This window comes from Nannobrachium achirus, assembly GCF_963921795.1.
Source record: "Nannobrachium achirus genome assembly, chromosome: 3".
Lineage (NCBI taxonomy): Eukaryota > Metazoa > Chordata > Actinopteri > Myctophiformes > Myctophidae > Nannobrachium > Nannobrachium achirus.
In genome coordinates, this window is record NC_137812.1 from 46145473 (window position 1) to 46162602 (window position 17130).

Consider the following 17130-nt stretch of genomic DNA (forward strand, 5'->3'; position numbering starts at 1 on the left):
AAAGATTGGCGCAAGTACAGGCCAAGTTTAGCAAATAAAAAGGGGTTTAAGACTGGTTAAGCACAAACGATTTTGAATTGTGGGTTACCCCAAACATGGCTTGATGACTTTGAAACTGAAGTTGTCCCGTTTTTAACGTATGCCTATACCACAGGTCGGATTGGGCTGTTTCCATAGGAGTGTGTAATCTGGGAAAAGTCATGGGCACCTTTTTGAAATGTTTATATTTAAACGTGTTATATAAAGGAGAGGTCGCTTGGCATAAAACTGCCCAAATATGGAGATGACCGAAGTCATAGTAATGACATCACAGATGTAAGTACTTTGTGCATCTTTCACCGGCACAATAACGCAGCGCTGGGTACCAGGCTACTCATTTATGGTATATTATCACCAGTGAAAAAGACAAGATGAGAATGGATATTTGAAAATAAAAATGAACTTCTATTATCTTCTTTAAAATGTCTCATCGTTCACAAGAAACATGCATTTGAAACTGACTACTTTCAGCTGACAGCCAAAGCTAGTGTTGGTGTAGGCTGCTGCCTCCTACAAGGATTTCACAATGCATGATGGCTACCTTGAAGGCTTTACAGATAGCAAGAAAAGGCCTTGTTCAAGAGGCCAGAGAAAACAAAGATGAAAAAAAGAAAACACATTTTGATTAGGTTTTGCAGCATCCAATCATGTGCAATCATCTTGTAAAATATCAATTTGATTTGCGTGGGATTAGAGAGCACCTCCATCATCACATTATAATGGTAATAATTTGGAGCAGCAGGTGAACTTGACAAACACATGGCAACCATGGTGGATGACTATTATTTATAGGGCTGGGACTTTAACTGGTTAATTGCGATTAATTAATTACAGAAAATTTACACGATTAAAAAAATTAACGCATTTTAATCGCACCTAGTTTTTGCACCACAGAACCTTCAGTTTCGGGTATATCGATCATAGCGATGCACTAACCAAGAAGAGACAACAAACGCAAAGTGAGAAGTAGCGCTTTGCTTGGCCCAGTGGATGCAAAATTTCGATTTAAAAAACTCACTTGTTGATTCACTCGTACAACAAAATGTTTTTTACTTGAAAAAATGCTTTTCAGGTCAAATAACGATGTGCGATTAAAATGCGATTAATTGTGATTAATTAATCACAAAGCCTGTAATTAATTAGATTAAAAATTTTAATCGCATCCCAGCCCTAATTATTTACAATTCAGCTGTTATTGGGCGCTTGCTTTAACCAGTGCAACCATATTTTCAACTTTGACGGTAATGGCTTTGGAAACGTTGAGCCCAGAATGCTGTTTATGTCGAAAAGAGCAGAACAGAACACTGGCGAGTATCAATGTGAAATATGTACGTGAATAATTACTGCTATGGAAATGATGGTACATTGTCCACCACAGTCCTTATTGTGTCCACCACCGTTCTTATTGTATTTTTAATATTTTGTTGGGGACACGTCTTTCTTTACATGTACACAAATCACCCAGTGATCAGTAAGTGAGCCCCTGCTATTATTTGAGCTTTATGGTACCATTGATTAATATTGATTAAATGTAACAAACTCATATGACCCTTTTTGTCTCAAATTACTTAGGCTTTTACATTCCCTGAGCAACATTGGCCATTGATGAAATTCCTCCATTTTCTTCAATCTTATGCCATCTTACGCTCCAGTTGTTTCCATGGCAGCCCTTGTGCTTTCATCTCCTGCTCTGTGGTCCTTCTCAAGGTGGCTCTAAAAATAGGCCTTCCTCTCATCCTCCAGCCTTGCAAGATCCATGTCAGAGCATGTTTTGTGATTGATCTATTATGTTATGTGACCTATCCAGTTCCTCTTCCTGATTTGTGTTTCTATTGTGTCTTGTCTAGTGAGGTCCCACTTCTAGGAGGCGTTGGAGGCAGTGGTTGAAAAATATATTTTGTTGAATATGTTGGTAGTTAGTTATCTTGGTAGGTTGGTAGGTTTCTGAACTGTAGAGTAAGGTGGATTTGACATTTGAGTTGAGTATTTGCAGTTTGGTCTTGTGTGATATACACTGCTCAAAAAAAGAAAGGGAACGCATAATCATTGCAATGTAACTCCAAGTCAATCACACTTTTGGGATATCAACCTGGCCAGTTAGGAAGCGACACTGATTATGAATCAGTTTCATCTGCTGTTGTGCAAATGGAAAAGACAACAGGTGAAAATGAGGCAATTTGCAAGACAACCCCTAAAAAAGGAATGGTTTTGCAGGTGGTGGCCACAGACCATTTGCCTGTCCTCATCCTTTCTGGCAGACTTTTGGTTAGTTTTGGATTTTGCCAGTGCCCTGACCACTAGAGGTAGCATGAGGCGGTATCTGCAACCCCCAGAAGTTGCTCAGGTAGTGCTGCTCATCCAGGATGGCACATCAATGCGCACTGTGGCAAGAAGGTTTGCTGTGTCTCCCAGCACAGTGTCCAGAGCATGGATGCGATACCAGGAGACAGGCCAGTACACCAGGAGACGTGGAGGGGGCCGTAGGAGGACAACAACCCAGCTGCAGGACCGCTATCTGGTCCTTTGTGCAAGGAGGAACAGGAGGAGCACTTCCAGAGCCCTACAAAACGACCTTCAGCAGGCCACTAATGTGAATGTTTCTGCTTAAACTGTGAGAAACAGATTCCATGATGGTGGTATGAGGGCCCGACGTCCTCAAGTGGGGCCTGTGCTCACAGCCCAACACCGTGCAGCCCGATTGACATTTGCCAGAGAACACATGGACTGGCAGGTCTATGTTGGGTTTTTTGGGTGTTCCCTTTATTTTTTTGAGCAGTGTATATTTGTAGCTTTCCAAATTTAAGATTTTGAATGTGGTCCTTGTTTTCCTATTCTGGCACTGACATCCTCATCCGTTCCTCCGTCCACAGTAATTATGCTTCTTCTTAGGAATGCAAAACTGGCTACATCCTCTAGCTGATTTTGGTCCATGGTTATTGGAGAGTTGTTCTTATTGTTGATATGCATTACCATTGGTTTTTGATTAGTTGATTTTGAGCCTAAGCTAAGCAGCTGTTGTCTTTAGTTTGCATGATTTGTCTGTGTGTGTGTGTGTGTGTGTGTGTGTGTGTGTGTGTGTGTGTGTGTGTGTGTGTACTAGGAGTGCTTTGTCTCAAGAATAACAGAACATCTTCAATAAGTTCTATCAACACTGAACCACTCCCAAAATGTTCTACAGTTGAACAAAGAATACAAATTGAAATCTCTATTAAGAGAACCGTTCCCATTTGGTTTCACCGCTTCTGAAACACAGTGAGCTGGTCATCTGGGTGACCAGAATAGTTTTTGACCCAATCTGATTGAAAGAAACAGTTTAGATGGCAATGACCTCTATGTACCCAAAGAGACTGTATGAAGGCTACAGCTCATTCAAAATGCTGCAGCCAGAGAACTCACTGGGACAAGAAAAGCCCAGCACATTACTTACTGTATAGATCACTTCATTGGCTCCCAATGCAATGCAGAATAAAAGTACTAATGTTTGCTCAGCTCCTAAATACATCACACCCTATAAACGAATCACACCCTTCAGATCATTAGGCACTTGTCTCCTGATAACTGGTGAAGGTACATGGCACTATTGTCCTACTTTATGGAACCAACTGCACTCACGTTATTGGAGATCTGTTACTGTTCAGGCAACAGTACAATAAACACCAACTTGCTGAGGCTTAAGGACAAAATGCTCACGTTTAGTGGACTGTCGCCTAAACGGTAATGAATTGATTTTTATTATGCCAGAGTACAGCACATCCTACAGTACATGTATCTGGTGTTGGTGTACAGTATGTACAAGAGGTTGTGGTGGTGGTGGAGAAGGGCTGTATCTTTTGAACATGTGGATGGATAGGGTTTATAAATGTGTGTAGGTGTATTTCATTAACTTTATACAGTATGCTTGTATTAATGTCTTGTGCATTTCTAAAGACATTTTTTTTTCTTTGGCCTATTTTTTTTTTACTTTATACTGTGGGAAATGTGCTACATGAAGATGACCAGACGTCTTTCCTCCAGTGTGACACTTCTTTCAGTTTCTACCAGGGCAGGAATTTCATGGAGGCCATGGCTGCCGTTGCCCTTCAGTTTGGCCTTGTGCCCCTCAAACCAATGGCATGACCTGAGGCCACAGTGGCCTTAATACCCCAGCTGACTGTACCACTTTCTCGTCAATATGTAGACACCTGTGTCTTTTGTTGAGATTCTGAAATCTTAACTCCCGAGTCCCCATCTTTAAACCAATCCAGTGACTTTGATTGGTGCAGGGCTGAGCTTGGATCACATTGTTAATACCATCATTTATCTATTTCCCTTCAGATTAGGTTATCATCCCTAACCCTTAAATAAAACAAATTCTTTCAGTTGACTAAAACGTGTTTTATTTGATGGCCTTCCTGCCCTGGCATTTGGCCTTTGTCCTAAAAAAATGGACAACACCAAAGGCCAAGTGGCCTTGCCCCTAAAATTATGAAATTCCAGGCCTGGTTTCTACCCATTGCCATCATTTTTTGAGTTTGGAGCAAAATCACCTGTTATAATTGTTGTTGTGTACACTTGTTTCCATTGCAAATCTGTTTTCATTCCAGTACTAAGCAGTGGGCAGAAGAACTTTATTTCCCATGTGTAATCTACATTCCATACAACAATGATTTTTCTTTCCACCACATTCTCAACTTTATGTTTTAAAGCAGGGTTAATATGCAGAGAACGTGTCTAAAGAAAATGCAATAATGCAATAACTATTACAGTAAGGCATGGGGCCTATATTATTAGTATGCTTTTGTTCTTGTCAGTAAAGTTTTATTTCAAGTAGACATGGCAGTTCAACCATTAACACACTCCAAAAAATAGTGGTTTTCTCTTCACTCGTAGTAGTTCATTGATGGCTTCCCGAATCTCTCTCCAGTTGTCAGAGGACAGTCTGCTGAACCGACGTTCAATGTACATCCTTAGTGTCTTCCTTACGTTCCTGGGCAGAGCGGCCTTTCCCAGTAAGCCAATATAGTTCACCCTTGAGACCCAGCTACAGTAGATGTCATAGGGAACCAAGTTGCGGAATATATACGAAGCGTATCGGTCGGGTCTCGGCTTCTGTGCTTTTTTTCCACAATCATTGTAAAAGGCTGTCTCCCACTGGGAGCTGATCGGCCGGAGTGGAACGTTTGGTAGACATTTCCCTACACTGTACTCTGTCAACCGCTGTGCCATGGTCATGTGTGGCAGGCCAGAAGGCTCCTCCTCCTCCTCCGGCTCTTCTTCGGCCGGAATTTCTTGTTTTTCGTCCTTCGTCCTGTTTTTCTTCTTTTTGAACACTGCGGGTGTCTTAGCGACAGAGGGCACTTCAGGCTGCGGCTCCTGCGTCTGCCGACGGAGCACGCTGTTGGGAGGAGAGGTGCAGTTTTAACTACACTCTGCAGTGCCTGAGGTACCGTAGCTCAAGCTTCACATTGTAGAACGTTACAAGACTCGGCAGCTGGTAACCATGCAGGGCTACTTTGCAGGTAAGAAAGCTGCATGTTTATTCCAAACGAGGTTTATTAGAGAAATATTTTAAGGCCAAGTGCGTGCTTTAAAAAGTTGATCTTGACATCGCTCAAAAGAAAAAGTCAGCAAATCTTGGTTCCCCAAAGAAATCGTTTTTAGGAGATGTAAAGGATTGTGGACTTTATTCTGTCTTCATTAAACTTCAATCCAGCCTTAAGTGATTATAGCAATCCAGGACAATCTCAATATTGTTGCTGTGAACGGCTCCATGTGTCTGGGACTATGAAATCCATTTTTTCAAACCCGCTAATATGACTTTTTTGATGTTTGTCTCTGTGTTCCTATGTATGCAGTGCCAGAGCCTTGTATAGAGAGTTCTGCCAATGCGGGGTCAGAAACAGCACTGGTCACGTGGTTCTCATGTAACTCGAAATGTCACTTTACCCTCATAGACTCCAATGCATTCTGTTCGCGCTTTGTCACTATTCGCCAATAGATGTGTATGTAGAAGACCTGGCCCCATGAAGTGAACGCGGGTGGCGCGACACATTCTGAATACAAGGCTCTGTGCAGTACCAACAGCTCACACGAGACTAACGTTACACGAGACTAACGCCATAGAAAGTACGTAGAGACTGACCTCATCACATCACAGCTGACGTCACGGACAGAACGGCCCATACAAGGAGATATACACGTGTGTTGTGTTTGATACCATGTGAAGTGTGCGATTTTGGAGATACATTTGGGATTTGGCATTTTGTGTATGTTTTGTGTGCGCGCGCAACAAGTTGACAAAACTTGATACTCATGTGGATATTGTTTTGCCCTGACTGTAACCACATTAATGCGGTATTTCTTAGTTTTGTAGTTGTTGGTTCGTTCCTCTGCTGCTGGTCATTTGCTCATTTTTCTGTATCCCATAACCGCATTTTTATGGATATATGTACATGCTGATGTGGTACCCTTATAATGTAAATACTCAAACCTCCAAATTCTGGACACTTCTGTATAATTATATGGACACTGTTTTATGTTCAGTCTGGTTTTTTTTTATGTTACAGAATCAAGGAAATTATATAGCCCTACATGTGTATTACTGGCTTCAGCCTGGTGTTGTCACGTTCATACAAATGGCCCATTGGGAAATTCACAAACATACGCGAAATATGATACATTTTATCGATTGCACAGAATATTTTATTTTATTTCTTTAATGACTAGATGAAAAATTAACTGATGTGCCAAGTGGAATTTGTAATATACTGTTATGTAAAACATCAATACTTGTCTGCTATAATAAGTCAGGCAATGACAGTGTGTTACATTATGAATCATAAAAAATATGAACACACTCACCGATGGGTTACTGGGGTTATTTGGGTCGCTGGTCCAGCTGCTGCTGCTGCTGCTGCAGCAGCTGCAGTCTTAGCAGTAGCAGCTACAAGTGCCTGTGAAAATTATAAAGTCCATTGTTAGAAATGTGTTTTTCAGACATGAATTGAAGACCTGAACAAAAAGTCTTGAAAGCGGATGAAACCCTAAGCTGATTTTGTTTCTTTTCCTGTACAGGTGGAAAAACTACAGACTGGTACAAATATGGAAGGCAATTGGGCACAGGGAATCACAGGGAATCAGGGAATGACTGCCTTAGCTGTGCGATGGTGTCAAGTGGCGAAAATAGCCAATCTACAAGCTCACAACACGTCACATTGACAATGCAACACATTGTGAGATAGTAGATCGGCTATTACATCTTTTTCTTTGGCCTACAATTTCATGCCAAAAATAGGGACGCATGTTGAAACTGGTTAACACCACACCCAGTCAATACTTTTCTATACTTGTGTAGGAACCCTGTAGGCAACACAATTGCAGCCAATGCATTTAATATCTGGCATGTTATTTTTAGGCGTTCCCAGAGCGATGGTGGCCAATGTCCAACTATTGGTACATTGGTACAACTAAATCTAAAAATCAGCCTAGGGTTTCATGTCCCTTGAAAGTGTAATAAAGAAGAAAATAAATCACCTCCTGTTTTCTTCTGTTTTCTGATGCTTGATTGGCCTCTCCAAACTTCTTCGCTATTCGAGTTATTTTAGCCTGAAAAAGATTGCAGACAGACTAAATATTTGGGGCTTACAAACTAGAATACATTTCTGTTCAAACATTACCATGTATATGTAAATGAATACGTTATTGCATGTGAATGAAAATGAAAGACATTCTGCTTACTTGTAGTGTAGTAATGCCGGTCTGGTGTTTGGTGGCACAGTCTATCTTTTCTACTCTGTCTTTCAGCTCTTGTAAACCTTTATCAATAACCTTACACTCGAACAGCTTCAACTGCTCCGCCACCAACTGCTGCACAAGCTGAAAAAGAATAAGAAAAAACAAAACATGCAATGTCAAAATGCCATTTCGGAAGTTCACCTGAACAAACTGTATTCACTCAAAGTTTGTACTATTTGTAGTGGGAAAGAATATTCATATTTGACGCTATTCATAATTGACGCTCTTTGACCGGAAAAATTAATGTGTGTTCTCCTCTGGATTACGTCCCAATGTATATTACTCCAACTACCAGCATGCTTTGCAAACTCACTCCTCACTAGTGGTGAGAACATGGGACTCCCTTTTTTGCAGGTATTTCAGTCCGAGTGTATCAAAAAAGCACCTTGGTTAAGGCAAAGACTGTCACGGAAGCTTGTGATTGGCTGTGCGGAGGCCCATATATGAAGATATGGAGATCCCTGTGATGCCAGGGGAACAATCCCTTTTATGCCCATATATGGAGATCACTGATGTCCAAATCCCTGATGTCCACATCACTGTGGCGCGACCTCGCCCTCAGGGGAACCACTCTACCAGAAAGGGTTTGCCACTCTGACATCACGCTCTGCCTTCACTGTGATGTCACACTAACAGAATCCATTTTATGCCCACATATGGAGTTCCCTGATATCATCATTAATGATGCCCTGTTAGAGATCCCTGTGATGCCAGGGGAACAAATCCATTTTATGCCCACACTTATGGAGATCCCTGATGTCCACAACCCTGATGTCCACACATCACTGTGGCGCAACCTCACCCTTTAGGGCGAGGTCGCTTGTCGCCCTGAGGCATCTTACTAGTTTTACCTGTACTGTGTGTACCTGCACCACACCTAATCTTATGGCAACACAATCACACTGGTTGAGATCTTCTACAGAGGGTGTCTAACAGGAAGTACCGGAAGAACCGCCCAAGGAAGTTATATTCATGTTGTTTACATTCCTCAGGCATTAAACCCATGTTGTGATAGGCGGCAAAAAAACAGGGACACATACAACGTAAGTCTCTCCCTATAGACACGTTCTCCATTTTTCTAGACTCTTTTCACCTTGTGAGATAGGAAAGGCCTGTGAAGGCCTTTTATGAAAATTGAAGGTCTGGGAAATCAGGCTTCAAGGTTTTGCCAAGGAAAGTTTCCCAGCTCAATTAGGAAACAATTTATGCATTAAACTAAATTGTGGTGTTTATACTTTACCCAACAAATTAATAATGGAACATTTGCTCCACCAATTTGAATCATACACTTATGAAAGAAATATTACAACATAATGTAAGTTCTGATTTGGCGGTCAATTTTAACTTATATTTGGCATGTAACAAACGTTTTGTCATTAGTAATCTCTAGCCAGATCCCTACGAAGGTGAGAAAAAGTGCCCCTTTGTGTTTGGAGAGAGGTAACATTGCGTCACCAAGCTTTCCACATTGCGGAAAGCCTGGTTTTCATGCCAAACTGACCAGTGTGATTTAAGCAAAGCAAATTCTAGAAAGCGTTTTCCGGTTGGTACCACTTTGTTTTCAGTCGTTACTCCAACTGAATGCCGAATCTAGTAGTCTACTCTAGTCTACGTGTTGGAATAAAACATGGGATATACCAAATGATTATTATACCAAAACAAAACAATAATAATTAAACCAAACAAAAATAATTATGATGCCTCTGGCCGAGGGAATCATTTTGGAGGAGCACAGGTGCTCTTTTTTCCGGCATGGTTACATCATCCCAGTCTAGGCGAGAGGCAGATATCTCAGGCCTAGTCTCCACTAGGACATTTTTATTTGAAAACACATTTTCACCTATCATCCACACTATTCTGCTCTGTTTTGTTTTGAAAACGCTGCCACTGCTCTTTCATGTCAGCAATGACGCAGACACCCACGAAATGAATGAATTGGACTGGTACTTACCGGTTCTGCTGGCTTTTGCCCACCTGAGCACTGTATTACTTGTAATTACGTATCGCCCTTAATGGTGATTCTAGCTACACATGTTGGTGCAACTGGGCATGTAAAGTGTAGGCTACTTAAAGGGGAAAACCACCCATTTTCAATATTGAACCATCTCATAATATACCTTAGAGCTGCTTCAGTTGATGTTCCACTACTTTTTTACTGTAGTGGAACATGAACATCATACTGCACCATGTACATTATTATTTTACTGACTTGTAGCTGTACTTTAACAACTATTAATGGAATGTATTCCTAGATAAGTGGTTCTCAACCATTTTAAAGATGGGGTGCCATGATTCTCTCCCCCACTCCCACCCCTAAAACATGATGTTGTTGAGTGTATGGTAAAAGGGGGAGGGGATGATTTTATGATGTCATTAAATCAGTGTTTTTTTGATCGGGCCTTTTGACTCGGAGGCTTTCAGCTTTCAGGAAGTAACCAAAAATATACAGTGAAGGCAAATGTGCAGATTGTAACCACAACCAGTTAGGCCTGGGGCCAATTCTGATATCTTCACAAATTGGTACCACCCAAGGTGACCGTACATTTTTTACATTTTTGACTTCCTACATGTCTCTAGTTTACATTTTGGTATGATAACCCTTTCTGAGACCCAGCTTAATTGATGTTATCAGCCGCTAGAGTCGGTCTCCCATCGACTTTCTATACAGGAGGAAAATACCCAGAAAACTTTTTTTTTCTGGATATTTAAGTAGGATGTGAGGGGTCTAACTAGGGGTTTGTCATGATACTGAATCCATTGCAAGCATTTGTTTTGCACAAAAAACATTCCTCTTGGGCTACAAATGGCCACAGAAGACGCCCACAAAACTGATGAAACTGATGAAAAGTGATGACTCATCATTTTTCATCACTAAACCATCGCTTTCTGTGGCCATTTGTAGCCCAAGGAATGTTTTTCGTGCAAAACAAATGCTTGCAATGGATTCAGCATCAAGACAAACCCCTAGTTAGACCCCTCACATCCTACTTAAATACCCAGAAAAAAAAGGTTTTCAGGGTATTTTCCTCCTGTATAGAAAGTCGATGGGAGACCGACTCTAGCGGGTGATAACATCAATTAAGCTGGGTCTCAGAAAGGGTTATCATAACAAAATGTAAACTAGAGACATGTAGGAAGTCAAAAATGTAAAAAATGTACGGTCACCTTGGGTGGTACCAATTTGTGAAGATATCAGAATTGGCCCCAGGCCTAAGGTCTATTAGAGAATCTCAAGAATACATCTAATTTACAACTATATTAATTTGGCTAAATGTGCACATAGTTGTGAGCCCAATTGAATACAACATGGGGCAATACGTTGAATTTTTTCGTTAATATGTAATCATAGACAAGGGTGTTTCTTTAAAAAAAAAGTTTCTTCAAAATGTGGGCTTCCCATGTTCTCATACTCTTGGAGGCGGTCACAGATTTCGATATTGCAGACAGATGACGTGAAGTTAGAAATTGCACATTTCACTGAACAGTATAACAGCAATGATGTCATGATATGTCAGAAGATCGTCTGCAGGCCTTAAAAAACTTTATTGCGACCGTCAGTTCGCAGTTACTATCAAAACCTCCACCGGCTGTCAGTCTGTCTGTCCGTCACGTCACACTTTTACCCAATTCATATCTCCGCCACCGTTGCCCCTATCCATGCCAAACTTTGCGCACACACACACACACTCCTTGGCTGCCAAACCACAACCTCCACCCCTCATTTCTCACATGGCCCTCTTCTAGCGCCACCATGAGGCCGATTCTTGCAATTTGCAACTTGCATTTTTGGACACTGCTCCTACAGATAAATAACACAAAGCGGTACACAGTATCTCTAAAGTCACGTCATCAACATGGATCTGTCACATTTCCTATATTCCCTCCTGATTGTCTTCCATTGCCTTCTAAAGTTTGTGTATGCGACCTGTCGGTCGCTTATCTCCCAATTAGGTAGTCTTACTGGTATATCTCAGGTATGTGTGCACCCTTTGGATCGACCACCAAACTCTAACCCAAACCCTAATCCTAACCTCAGTAAAACTATGCCTAACTCTAACCCTAACCTTAGTAACCGTGACGCGGGTGATTATCTAACCTGCCGACGCTCACGGGTGATTATCTAACCTGCCGACGCTGTTCGACCCAACGGGAGTTCGACCTATGGGGCAGTCCCTGCTTCTGAGCTCTCCTGTAAAGTTCATGGCAGTGAGAAGACCATCCAACTCCATCCCTACAGTATTCAAAATATGGCTTGTAACATGGTCTTCAGCCATCAATAAAACAAAAATATCTTATAATAGGGGGAAATGTAAGACAGTATATTAAAGGGCATTACAAACCTTTTCAAGTTTAAGGCGACTGTTAGCTTTTCCAGTAATCTTTAGTTCCAGCTGTGCTTCCAACTCCACCTTGGGCCTTTTCCCCTCTCTTTCCACCTTTAGGCCATCTTTCTCGCCCTCTGACAGAGTTCGCTTAAGTTGTGAAGAGGTGTTCTTCTCAACTTTGACCACTGTAACAACAAAGAAAAAGGATGTGAGTTTGGTGTACATCACTTTGTGAATGGCCAATAACTGTATTATGCTAGTTTTATGCTAGTGGTAGCACAGCATGTAGATCAATATAGCCCAACTGTTTTTCTGGAGATAAACTTTATAAGTCTAGTTCTTAGTAGAAAATTACCTTTTCCTCAAAATCTTACTGGAAGATTAGAATTTAGTTTTTGAATATCTTATTTTAGATTCTTCTTCTTCATAGTCAACAGGTACCGAGTTATAAGAATGGATAGAATAGCAACTGTCATAAGCTGTCATCTCTCTAGTTACACAATATTCAAGGAAATGTTGGACATTCACTTGAAACATTAAAGGCTCGGTTCCAATGGGTACAATGGCAACAGGGGACAGCAGTATCAAGTCAGTTTATTTCCAATGATTTACATTTCAGATTGGATGTGATCATTTTTGGTCACAGGGCAGTTTGGTCTAAAATTGCTGACCCCAAGGCTTTCTTCAGACTGCAGACAAATCTGATTTGTTTCTCAACTATGATCTTTATGACTAACTGTCCACACTTTTGTAAGCGATCAGATAAAATGTGTGTATTCAGACAGTGTCGGAAATGGTACATCTACGAGCTCACTACATATTGCATCACAAAGCATTGTGGGATTTTAGATCGGCTATTGTCAGCAAGCAACACAGTCATACGTTGACGCATTAATCAGGCTTCAGTGTTCAAGTGTGCAGACTAAGACATCCTTAGAAATCTGTTTTGAATCGCATTTCAAGCGATCTAGGAATGTGATTCAAATCTGATTAGCAAAAATCAGTTTCCATGTGTTATGCTGCTATTCAGACTTGCTCAAAACAACTGGATTCCAATCTGGATAGGCCAGAGAAGAGAAGAGAAGAGAAGAGAAGAGAAGAGAAGAGAAGAGAAGAGAAGAGAAGAGATTTTTACAAATTATCTGATATTGTGGACATCAGGTTAGGTTTTGGTTTGTAGCTAACAGAACTACTATAATACAAGACACACACTTAAAGCCGTTTCAGACGGGGGGCTATTAACGCGGGCGTTTTGGATTGGATCAGCAGGGAGCGCAGCCTCATCAGTCTCATGTGTGGAGGCATAGCGTGGAAAAAAAGCATACCACAATCTAGCTCTTGCCGCCCACGGGGGCGTGCATGAAACGAGCATGCACGTGAGAATTTCACAGCCTGCTTGACTCTCCGCCCCTCAACTTCTCCGCGCGTTACAAAATAATTGCCCGCCTCATTGAAAATGAATTACTAAGATTACAAAAAATGTAAAACTGAGTCATATTCTTCTGTGACAGTGCTCAATATTTGCTGTTTAATGGAATGCATTAAATTAGCTTTTTTCCTTAATATTGCCTAATGTTTGGGGATTATAGACACTCATAAATGTGAAGTCGGCAGCTAATGCCTGAAAATAATTTACTGACCATTACTAAATAGTTGTATCAATTAACTTGGAGCTAATATTCATTTTACTTTGTGCTTAGCTGAGGCAGAAATTCATTGTTAAAAAAGCAGCATATAACAAATATATATACATATTACAAGGTTAAAAATAGGAGGGGACGTAATTGCAATAGAACAGAAACAGATCTGGAACATAGACTTTAGTGCAGACAGCATAGTATGCTGTTGTCTCATGTTAAGGGCAGACATCATTTAGCTGCATACATCATGTCATTGTAAACAAAACATTTTGAGTACAGCAGCAGGGCGCCTACAGTCTATACATACAGAAATGTAATAATAATAATAATGTGTGGTGGACTGTGTTGTCATGACAACCTGTTGATTATTGACCACATTTATCATCATAACTTTATTACAATGGGGGCAATCATTTCATTACTGATGTAATATCATAACATTGACAGCTAAAATACTATGAATACTAAAGAAATTATTACAGTTTGATTCATCTATTATACTGGTCCACAGACATGTCTAAAGCATCCGTGAACTTTGAACCATCTGAGAACGATTTATCCTTCATTGTACAAAGGTGTCACAGGCGTAGGGCGTCGCGATGCGAGGCGTTGTGAGCTTGTAGATCTGCTAGTTCCACTATTTTTTACTTTAAAAAGAACATATGAAGATTTTTCAACATGGAAACGATTATGAAAAATAATCGCGATTATGTCAAATAATCGCAATAATCGCAATTATGTCAATTATGTCAAATAATCGTCTAATCGCGATTATTTGACACAATCGCGATTAGACGATTATGTAATAATTGTGACAGCCCTCCACAGGCGGACAATATTTGAGCTTGTAGATGGGCTATTTTCCCCCTTTCTCCCTGTCTTGCTCTCATACCTGTGTCAGATGGAGGAGTGGATGTGGGTCGGGATGGTTTTGAGGACTCTCCAACTTCCGTCTTTGCCTTCACATGGTCCACCTCCATCTTTATCTCCTTTGTTGGTCCTGTTGGTCCTTTCTTCACCTTCTCTTTACTAGCAGTCACCTCATCCTTTACTTTCTCCACTTTCACTTCCTTAGCTGCTTCCTTGGTTTCCTTTTCCTGGTCAAGAACTGTAGCTGCCTGGGGCTGGGATGAGGAGGAGGGTGCAGGTACCGTGGAGGTACCTGCTTTGGAGGAAGGTGTTTTTACGTCCTTTATTGTGGATGCGGAGGTCTCAGGAGCCTTGGCCTCCATAGTGTCACCACCATCTGTCTCCATGGGCTCAGCGGAATTAGTGACTGCCTTGTGGTCTTCCTCGGACTCCTTTACAGATGGAGCTGAATCATTAATTGTCGGCTTCAAAGAATCCTTCGCCGTGGCTGCATCGTCTTTTGTAGTGTTAATTTCCTAAGAAAGACACCAAAAAGTATGATGAGGCATGTGAAGTTGTGCTAAGACAGCTAATCAATCCAAAAATGCTGTGAGCTTATTTTAGGATTCAATCTCAACCTGGGGCAGTTATAAAACTTCTACATTACACAAACCTTTTTTTCAGACTCCGTAGCTTTTCCTTTCTTTTCCAATTTCCCCTCCTCTTCATCTGGTCCTTCCTTGCTCTCTGTTGGAGATACTGCTGAACACCCATTTGATGATGGGGAAGGCAACGGGGCCTTCTTCCCATCCTCTGTGTTTTTTAAGTCAATGTTGTCGATAGTTTGGAATGGTGATGCAGGAGGCGTGTCCTCCCTGGTTTTGGGACTTTGGGAAGAGGTCGGGGAAGGGGACAAATTCAGGGACAGGGACGGAGGAGGGGAGCCCCGGGAGGCTGGGGAGACAGGCGAGTGTGCGGGGGACGAGTTTGAGTCCAAAAAGTCATTTTGCTCTTTGTCCGCCCCTTTTCGCCCCTCCTCTTTGTGCGTGCCATTTACTACAGGTGCCGCGGGAGGAGGGGACGGAGTCGGCGATTGAGCTGCAGCTAACAAGGTGCCGTGAAGAGATTCCAGTTGCTGTCGATCGCTGATCTTCATGGTTTTCCTGGCGCGGAAAATCTTCTTTTTCTCCTCTGCCATAGCAACTTCCATTTTACCTGGAGAGGGTGAAGAATAACTGACATTAATATAACGAATGACAATTTGAACAAGATCACAAGACACTTCTACTTCCCCATGTTAAAACGCATTACTGGAAAAACATAGAAAACATTGCATAGTTTCAGAGGAAACACTAGAGGTCACTGTGGTGCCCCATGATTCTCTTCTTTGTTCTGTTCTAGAAGGTTCTTTTTCCACTCTGAGGTCTGCATAACAAATCGTTGCCTCACCTCAACTTCATGTCCTAATTTGATTCAGATATTGTTGAAAATCCCAGCTATTTGTGTCACTGGGGCTCCCCAGCATTTGTACACACAGACACACACAAGTACTGAGTGATACATGTAATCTGCAGCTCAGACTACCGATAAGCACATACTGTATGTGTTACTAAAGGTTGCTCTGAACAGCACTAACCAAAGGCCCCTAGTCTCAGTTTGCTGATTAGCCTCAGATTTTCAAGTATGGGCCCGTCCTGATCTTGAGAACAGAAATGGCACCGTAGAAGAACAACACAGCTTCTAACAACGTTCTCTACCCCTCCCCCCGTCATCCTATTGGTCACAGCGTCAGCCAATCAGAGATGCCAGATTGAGTCAGCGCTAGCAACAGTAATATGTTATGCAAAAGCTGCAGAGTTTCCATTCCCGTACGAATTCACTTTTCAAGCTAGATTTCACAACTTATGTGCATTTGTTTCTGATGATTTCACATTTGTGATAGATTAAGATTTATATGCAGGTGTCAATCTGATGTGTGCATTGTAGTCTGGTAGAAGAAGAATAATAATGATTAACACCTCACCTCAAAGTGGCACACTGATTATCATGTGATCACTGATTTTCGGCCAAATGCTTCAGCAGCACCCTAGAAAAGAAAAACAACATATGGTTTTGATTAAATTATGTTTACTGTAGATTGTTGCATGCCTACTGAGAAATGAATGCAGGTACAATTTATCACCATGGGTGGGTGTGCAGTCTTGGTACGCTACACTGTACGATTAAATATCATAGAAATTAAACCGTTGTTATACCCTTCCAAAAACACTGACACTTCAAAACCTTGACGACTAGAAACGTATAAAAAGAACAAATATAATGTTCAATGTAAAAACTAACCAGCTGATCTGGTGCCCTTTCCCTGTATAAAGAATACTGTTGCTTTTGATCTTATGACAACCTTCTAATGACAGACCTTACAACCATGACCACAAGGTGGAGCACTGATTTGAACCGCCTAGTCACCAGGATTAAAATACAGGGCTAGAGGGCCTAGAGAATAT

The 17130-nt window shown here is 41.4% G+C and overlaps 1 protein-coding gene across 2 annotated transcripts in view; it reads right to left on the minus strand.

The window, feature by feature from the left end:
* Positions 1 to 17130, minus strand: part of atf7ip (activating transcription factor 7 interacting protein) — a 47116-nt gene that overhangs the window by 8626 nt on the left and 21360 nt on the right. For both annotated transcript variants that reach the window (XM_080721534.1, XM_080721535.1), the window contains exons 2-8: positions 16650 to 16712; positions 15300 to 15841; positions 14670 to 15162; positions 12153 to 12322; positions 7756 to 7893; positions 7552 to 7623; positions 6880 to 6971 (exon numbers count right to left, since the gene is read on the minus strand). In XM_080721534.1, the coding sequence (XP_080577660.1) occupies positions 6880 to 6971; positions 7552 to 7623; positions 7756 to 7893; positions 12153 to 12322; positions 14670 to 15162; positions 15300 to 15836 (1502 nt within the window). In that variant the 5' untranslated portion in view covers positions 15837 to 15841; positions 16650 to 16712. The remainder of the gene's footprint in view (positions 1 to 6879; positions 6972 to 7551; positions 7624 to 7755; positions 7894 to 12152; positions 12323 to 14669; positions 15163 to 15299; positions 15842 to 16649; positions 16713 to 17130) is intronic.